At 39.8% G+C, this 8,910-nt stretch overlaps 1 protein-coding gene and 1 long non-coding RNA gene across 2 annotated transcripts in view; one reads left to right on the top strand and one right to left on the bottom strand.

Moving 5' to 3' along the window:
• Positions 1 to 5,575, bottom strand: part of LOC106941189 (astrotactin-1-like) — a 38,668-nt gene extending 33,093 nt beyond the window's left edge. The window contains exons 1-3 of the mRNA XM_015024135.1: positions 5,234 to 5,575; positions 3,499 to 3,632; positions 2,843 to 2,994 (exon numbers count right to left, since the gene is read on the bottom strand). Coding sequence (XP_014879621.1) covers positions 2,843 to 2,994; positions 3,499 to 3,632; positions 5,234 to 5,560 — 613 coding nt within the window. The 5' untranslated portion in view covers positions 5,561 to 5,575. The remainder of the gene's footprint in view (positions 1 to 2,842; positions 2,995 to 3,498; positions 3,633 to 5,233) is intronic.
• Positions 25 to 5,231, top strand: LOC106941190 (uncharacterized). The gene is made up of 3 exons (XR_001423291.1): positions 25 to 132; positions 206 to 207; positions 5,218 to 5,231. It is a non-coding gene; the product is annotated as an uncharacterized LOC106941190 (long non-coding RNA).
• Positions 5,576 to 8,910: the final 3,335 nt, after the last annotated feature.

The following is an 8,910-nucleotide window of genomic DNA, read 5'->3' as shown; positions in this document are numbered from 1 at the left end:
GTGAACACCTTGTTGATTTTTTTTTATTGTTCTTTAATAAAGTTACGAACATTTTGATAAAGAGTCAGAGGAGGACGTGCTGGTCTCAGCCTCCTGGCGGTGTTCAGTTTGTCTCCTACCGCCGAGATCGACGTATTGCACGGCTGCTCTAGCAAAGAACGAACAGCTATGAAATGGGAAAAAAGCTATTTATTAACTGATTAAGTCGTGTCTTAGATTGTTCTGGAAAAACTAATCAGTCACGGCTGATTAGTGGCTGCACAGTGAACCCACCGATTCTTTACAGCAGACAGCCGCTCCCCCCTCTTGCAGGTACTGCTTACCCCCGCTAAATCTTTTAGGGGTACGCAGTACCCGACCGTTCCCGCGTACTTTCACCCCTGGATATATGGATAACCGCTACATATTTATGTACAACTCGATTCTAAGCGCCGTCACCCCGTCCAATTTAGCATTAAGAGATTCCAATAATGTCACAAATAATAATAAAAAAATGCTTACAGTTTAAAAGGAAAAAATGATGGTATTTGATGCTCTCCTCTCACACATATGCTGCCAAATTTCAATTGTATATTAATACAAACAGATTTATACATAAGGATATCTGAAGTAAATTCTTCGTACTTAAAAAACTAGCGTCATGCTTTTTCTTTTCTCGCCGTGTTTGTTGACGTCTCTGCAAATGTGAGACTAAACACCGGGAAACAAAACATATGTGCGAAATACCAGGTCCGATTGCTTGTGATTTGCACAAGTTTTGTATATTGTGCGTAAATTGTGATGTAGGGTTTACATCATAATGGAAACCCGGCGCTACTTTTCCTGCTATGCCTATTTTGTTCCTTACTCCCAAGTGGTTGAAGTTTTACTAGCTTAAATGATAAGATGATAATTAAGAGCGTCTGCATGGAGTGTCAGTGGAATTGTATTGTCATTCAACTTTTGACAACACAATTTCTTAAAGCCCAAAGACGATATGTTGCAGCAAGCCTGAGCGGGAGATCAAATTATGTTTTGTTACAGTTTTAGATGTGTAGAAAGGAGAAGATGGAACTGTATTTAACAGAAGATATTCAAATCTAAAAGAGATATAGGCTTTTCAGTGCAAATATGTTGCATTAATCAAATACTGCCTTAATTATTCATAATACAAATAAGTCAATATGACATGAGGCATTTCTTTATTGTTTTAAGTTTTCATCTTAAAGAAAGTAGAGGTCCTTGGGACCTTTACTGCTAAACCGTTCCTTTATTTTCTTAGATTTTCCTCTAATACAGCGTGCGATTTTCCTTTCTCTGCGTTCTGAAGCAGCGTTATTGATTAATAATCCTCACGGATCTGACACGTACAGTTTATTCTCTCATTACGCTACAACAAACTCTGGTACTCAAGGGGAACTGCAGCAGTGTGCATTATGGATAGGATCATTATGGCTAAAATAAACTGTCCCTGTTTTGCCAGTTTCTGCTCATTTAGGGTCGGCCAAGTATCTCTGCTCTCTGTCATGGGTAGTTACACACCCTCCTGCTGGTTCACTGGCTCGCCATATAGCTTCCTGTTTTCAGTGAAAACACGAGGGGAAAAAAACCCCTCAATAGGTAAATCCATATAAATGAGCAAGAAAGTACATGTACCCCATTAAAAGAGAAATTTGGATTGTTTTTATAGTAATAATCGTAACACATTTGTTTCAAATTAGGTGGAATTTCATTGTTGGCCACAGATCTGTTATGTTGCCGTTCCTCAACCCATCCAAAAAGAATAAAAAATAAATAAATAAATAAAATCAAGATAATTATTCCAGACACTAACAGCAAATATATACAAAAAATAAATGTGTGAATATCTTTCAAAAAAATGTTACTGAGGTGAACTCCTGTACTTACTGTATGCTATTTTTCTTTATTACTGATGTACACCATCTTGTGGCAGCCTTCAAAATAACAATCTAAAGCAGGGCCTGAAACAGAGCTCTGTAACCCGTCGCTCTTTAACCACTCGAAAATGAAGTGATTCAGAAAGAAGAAATATTTGAAAAAACAGAGGTTAGTTTTAGCAGAGATAGATAGACAGTCACTTTGGACTTAAAAGTGACATATTCACATTTCACTATCTATCTATCTATCTATCTATCTATCTATAGATTTCCATTACTAGTATTATGTCATTTAGTTGGAAATTATGTCATTTCATTTTTTCAAGCAGGCTTTTCTTTGTTTTTCTATAAAAAAACAAAAACAAAGGGCATATTCAGGTCTTTATGAAAGCAATACATGTTCCTATTTTTTCTTTTCTCAATTATGGAACAGTTAAGTACATTTTATTTTGGAACTTTAATACCAAAATACAACATGGTTTGTGTGTATAAAAAAATGTCGTATATCCCTATTTTTTTTTCCAGGGGTCATGAAATATTATTAACTGTCACAAGATGTGTTACGACAAACACTATTTTTATTTTGTCATTATCAGCATAACTGAAGATGCATAGACATATCCATCTGTTAATGAAAATGTATTTATTGAATGAAAACAAAATGATCCACGTTAAAAAGTAACTTTTAATTTTTAATTAAATTTTCTATCAAAACACCTGGTGGATAAAGAGGTTGGCTTCTGTAGGTTTTGTGGCTGTAGATGGATTTTATTTTGTAGGAGCGAGTGTAGAAATGGATCATTGTATTGAAACCCCTGTGCTACAGCAAATAATGGTGGCGATTTCTGACGGATTTCACGATTCATGTCCCATAAATAACTCTCACTGCGTCCATGGAAATGTGAATATACCTCACAATCTTTCCGCCGGTGACTTTTATTTATGGCCGCTCTAAAGCGACGTACCTGTCTCAAGTTTAGAGTGGTCCGTCCTCTCCGTCACCTTCTCCTGGCTGATGAGGTAGTCGACGATGCGTATGCCGATTGGTGGCTCCGTGTGGTTCCACTCCATGATGACCAATGAGCTGCTGGGCTCGTAGGTGTAAGACAGCTTCAGCCTGGTAACAGAGGGACAAAGACGGAGAACGGGCGCCGCCGTGAAGCGTCCTGTCAACGTGGAGACCTTTTACCGCAACTGACAGCCAACATCACCCTTCCTGATTCACACACCTGCGAGCTAAATAAAAACACGATCACAAACACTGCTGTTGGAGGAGAAAGTCGGGCTGTTTGTCTCCCAACGTCTGATTCGCTCTAGAGTGGACGTTCGGCGCTGCCGTACGAAGCACCAAGAATTTTGTATACACGGGTTGCCCTGGCAGCCAATCGATATACACCAGTTTGTTTAATTGAATAGCAACACCCTCAGCGGACAGGAGGAATAAACCATTGATCGTTGTGACGTTTGGGCGCAATTAAATATTGAGTATCCACAGAGGCTGATGGCACATTGCTCGAGTCCGCGCCGGAAGGAGATTGATTTCTGCTGGTAAAATGACAGATGGCATTTCTCACATCCCTTCCGAGTGGGTTGAAAGGTAAGGTAATGTTGTTTCACTAACATGGGTTGAGGAAGCGGGGCACAGGTGGGCAGTCCATCTGTACCAAACGCGCTGGAATCACATCGACACCAGTCATCAATAACGTCGCCTTTGCCTGAGCACCACAGCATGCTCATCATCGCGTCCTGGAGAGCCTGCAAGGACGAGAAAGCCGAGGATTAGAGGCGAGGCAAACACAGCCTTAATTTTAATAGCAATTACTAATATATGCCAGACATATATGGTTGTTTATCGTTAGGTTTTATGGGTAATGTGCAGATTCCAAGGCTGTGAGACATACTGTAGCCGAGATAGCTGGAGTTGGGACGAGAGAGCAACTTAAACGTCCTGTTAATTGGTCATTTCAACAAATTTATTATCACTGTAAACACAGTTTATGCATAGTGGCATATCTCAGTTGAGCTCTGATTTACAGACGTTTATACTCATATGAGAAAAAAGAATAAATTGTTTTCATTATTTAAAGTAAATTATCTAAAAAGCGGGCTGTGAATTTGTCTTTCATTCCCGCTGAGTTAACAATTTGTAAAACTGCATTTCTACAAAGTCTTACGCCGAGTGTCTCGACCGGCTTTGCACATCTAGAGACTGAACGCTCGGCCCAATTGTCTTTCCTTGCAGCTCTGTCAGACTGCAGGGAAAGCAGAAATTTCAACATACATTTCAGGTCTTGAAATAAAAGCAGCAGGATTTCATTGGATTTTATTTGGGTGTGTCAAACAGAAGGGGAGTGCAGTACCTGGTGTTGCTCGATCACAAGAAAATTAATTTAAGTTTTCGGCTGCAATGTGAAAATGTACGAATACCTTTGTGGGGCAATGCAAACAGAAATATGCAACAACTTTGTTGGAGTCAAAAGTTTACTTGAGTTGAAAAAAGCGTAGCAGGTGACTTGCAAGAGCAAATTTGAAGCCCACTTACTAAAAATCGTGTGTAAATACGTGACTAATTTAGGAACAAATTACACCTTTTTTTATAAATTGTGCTGTAATGGGCAGTAAAAGAAAAAAAAACAACTAAACATACAGAAATATTCAATCAAATTGGAGCTGTTGTGTTTTGTCTTGGTGAGTGTCTACACCAATAATTTCAGAAGTTTCCATCAATAGCAGCTGTGTCTGTCCGACTGAGCTTGGCGATAAAGGCTCTCAGACATGTACAGCCCCGATATCGACCGCTTCTTCATCCTGCAGGAGCAGAAGCTTTTTCGACGTACAATATTGATGGAATCAAATAAGTCACAGAACAGCCCGGCAGCCCCGCGGCATGGCATGCTTTCCAAAGAGCAAGGTGTGAAACTGAAAGAGAAATGCTTCCCTGGTAGGTTCTTTGTGTTTCCTAATGAGGGCTTAAGGTCTGGGATGTCACACATACTGTTATGCACATAGAAGGCTGCATAGCGGGGAGCCAGCTGATGGACTCAGTGTGGTTTTAATGATCATGCAGCCGTCCTCATGCCTGGATTATTAAATGCTGTCTTTAGGCATAAAGTTCCAGCTCAGATTCGAAGGCGTGGAAAAGCCTTTGCACATCAAAGTGCAAAATACAACAATTTGACAGAAGTAGGAGACCGTGAGGGCAATTTTTCTTCAACTCTGGAAACACAAATCAATTTCTGGGGAGGATAAATATGAACTTAGTGGAAAAATAAAAGTTGTGCAAAAATAGGTCTTTTGAACGTTCAAAGTATGGCACTGAGAAAAATCAGGAAAAAAAAAGAAAACATTCCACAAACCTGATAGGTTTCGTTGTTGGACACTAATTCATAGATGGGAGCAGCTTTGGTGATTTTCAGGAGGACGGGTTCAGACTGCTGCCGCCCCTGTGCCGCCCTGGGACTCATGTGGCAGAGGTGGCAGGAGCGCGGGCACTGGCCCTGGCTGTTGCAGTCCATCCTGACACCGGCCGCCATGCGCTTGGCGCCCGTGTCCAGGAGGCTGGCGATGTACGCCGGGTAAGTCAACGTCCTGGGCTCCTTGTCCCGCTCCTCAGACTCCTCTGAAGGAGAGTTACCTGCATGTACAAACAGCCAGGTGATATAGATTAAAGGCACAGTTTTCATGCAGAAGGATGAGGGGAAAAAAAAGTCGTGGGGTGTGGGAATAAAATACAGCAGAACTGAGGGAACATTTTTCTGTAGCGCTGTGGCAAAACTACAAAGCATTTATATTTATATTCCTAAATTGCCATATCTTTCTTTTGGAGTTTTTTATTCTTTCTGCATCATAGACAGAATACATGAGAAGGGGTGTAAATAATTGGAGCTTTGTGTTGTGTCTGTGCTGAACAATGAAATGTTTACACTGCGCTAGATGCGACTCCTTTATTGATTTTATTTCTTTTCCTTTCCTCTAGCTCTGAGTTTAGAGTTTGACACACACACACACACACACACAACCAGCAATAACATCAGACAAAGATAAAACACAAGCCAGCAAAGTAAAATCCCTGGCTCTGCCTTTCAATTTATAACCCATTAGAAAAAATAACATTAAATTTAGCTCTTCTCCAGCAAATGAGATGAAAATCAGATTAATAGGGACTTTGTTCTCTAGAAACTTTAATCAATTTACTTTCAGCACACTTTAATGCAGGAAATCTTAATTTGACATCCAAACTTGAAAAAAAGATGACATCAAGGAAATTTGTGCGTACAACTGAGGATATTCCATAAATGATGTAGCAATTGTGATAATTTGTTGAGAACCATTCTGATCATAGTTTCTCTGCCGACTATGATAAATACAGCTGATGCCTCCTGTTCTTGTTTTTTTAACAATCCATTATCAGAGACCCATAGCGCTTACATTTTCACTTTTACGGTTAAGCCCACAATGAGAGTGAATAATTTGAAATGTGCCCGATTTAAAAACAGGAAGCCAAGGAAATACAGAGGTGGAACAAATAAAGCGGGAGACGTTTTCTCGTTTATGTAGAGGGAGGGGAGGTATTTTATGGAGTCTTTTTTTAGTTTTACATGAATTCATTAAAATAAAAGTCGTATCAAGACGGGACTGGCTATGAGTTACTGCAGCCGCTGTGTTTTGCTGCGAAATGATTGCGCAACATAAACTTCAAGAATTTATTACTTACGGTACACACATAGGAATTATGGTGAATTTGCTCTAATCCACTCAGGGCCAAAACGATTTACATCCTTGATCATATCTGGTTCAGTGTCTGTCACTGAGATCCTCTGGACTTGATTGTAAGAGGAATTTCAAGGTATTTTCTCTTTTACCATTATTTTATCCACTTTGTGCAATGTCAATAGCAGCAACAAAGACCTTAAGAATAATGCTTGACTATGGCCAAATGTTTGTTTGCTCAAGTCTTCAATAAAGCCTTTCTCCACTTCATTTGTGAACAGCTGAAGGCTGAATGCTTGAAGGCGTAACTTTTTTTTTTAAGCATCAGCTTTCTTTCTTAGAAATAACTGTTATAAAAATATTTTTATTATTTGTCAAAACTGTCTCTATGTCCTGATAGAATATGAGCCAGATGATCTTTGAAAAAAACCCAAGCTTCTACATGTCCTCTCAGTGGTCCTACTGCCATCTGCAGAAATACACCGCTCCCAGAAACAACCAATCAGAGCCAGGAGGAGGGTCTTACCACGGTCAGTCGTGCTTGTGTACGCAGCGTGCTTATATGCAAAAAGAGCTGTTTAAATACTTTGCTGAATCTCAAGTATTTCAACAGCTGAAACTAAAGTCCTTTTCAGAAAAACAACCAACCAAATACAACTTACACGCAATGTGCAAGTCAAAATAATACAATCAAGCCTTTTAGGCAATTTTTGTTACTATAGAGACCATTTGCATAAAATATTTCAATATGAATCAGTCATGATTATTAACTATTAATGTAGAAAAGAGCAGAGCTGCTTCATCTTCGTTTCAAAACAATCCACAAAATAAAAAATAAAGTTGGGAGCTTTCTGGGTTAAAATCTCAGCATGTGCTTTCTGAATGCAGGCTTCCTGCTGCAGTCCAAAAGCGTGACGATCAGGGAAATAGATCTCTCTAAATTACCCTTATGTGAGCGTGTGTATGTCTTGTGTAATCTCTATGTTGCCCTGTGACAGACTGGTGATCTGTCCAGGGTGTACATCGTCTCTCGACCAATTACTGTTGGAGATGGGGACCAGCTCTCTGTGGCCCTAAGAAAATAACTGGATATATCCGATAGATGGATGGATGGGTTGGAACAGATCAAACCAAACAACCTAGAACCGTGCTTAGCCATACTACATGGTCATACGTTTTTTTCTGCTGCCTTCAAAGTTATCAGGTGAGAAACTTTAAGTGGAAAACTCAAGTAAGCATATCCAGCCTTGAGAACAAGAACCGAGAGCAAAGCCAACCCTGACGAAACAGATCAGTCTGTGTGAAATCAGTAAAAGACACAGGAAATGGAAATGAAGGAGTAAACAGCCGGGACACGGAAAGAGGCTGCTGATACAAAAATGAACGAACAATCACACCCAGCTGTGGAACCGTGAGGGGAAATGAATGTTTCTGGGGAAAACATAACCTCCTACAAATATACACCAACCTAAGAAAAACCACATTAGCTCTGTCAAATATAGCATAAAGGGAGAAAAATATCCATTGGCATTACCACTGGGATCTTATCAAAACACCTTGTATCTAGTAATATTCTTCAAGAACTGTCATTTCAGCTAGAAGCTATATATAAAGTTCTGCTTTTGAGAAATGGAGGGCTGTGCCAATCAAAGGGAAGGTAAAAAGATCTGACTGAAGTTCAAGGGAAAAAACTGCAATGTTTTAGAAAACCTGTTTTGAACTTTTTGATACATCTAAGAATTTAAACAGCTGAAACATTGACATATAAAAAAACTCCTTTGTGAGAGCTACGACGTTAATAACAATTTGCATTCAAAGCGTTGCCATGGATGTCTGCGCACTTGCACCTCTGACCGGCCAAACTTTAATCCATCCCTGTCAAGCTGGCTCACTTCCTACTAATCAGCTCTTATCATTCCATCTTCACTTGCCACCTTTTGGCAGACGGAAATTAAATGTGGCAGTTTTATTAGACCAGGCGAGAGCCTTGTAGGGCAAGGAGAATTGGCAATGATTAGTTCAGTTTAGTTTTGGTTTGGTTCAGCAGTGCTCACTGTCAACTCAGACTGCTGGGGGATATTAAAATGGATGAGCGGCCCGGCCCGGCCCGGCGACACCCGATGACTCGACATGCATAGCAAATAATCACATTAAGTTTCCTCCACCTCTGAGAAACTTGAGAAATTAGAAACTAAACAAAAAAAGCACAGATTGGAGCCTTTTAGAAAAGCTTCTTCTGCGATTTTTTAAAAACTTCTCACGCTACACCCACAGGAATCCAGGGTTTAAAGGGTTTTTATGTGAAGTAGTAATGCCAAAAATT

The sequence above is a fragment of the Poecilia latipinna genome, unplaced genomic scaffold (assembly GCF_001443285.1).
Source record: "Poecilia latipinna isolate Pla-1442-1.1 unplaced genomic scaffold, P_latipinna-1.0 Scaffold3538, whole genome shotgun sequence".
NCBI classification, from domain to species: domain Eukaryota; kingdom Metazoa; phylum Chordata; class Actinopteri; order Cyprinodontiformes; family Poeciliidae; genus Poecilia; species Poecilia latipinna.
Note: the sequence above shows the minus strand (reverse complement) of the source record. Positions and strands in the feature narration are given on the sequence as shown.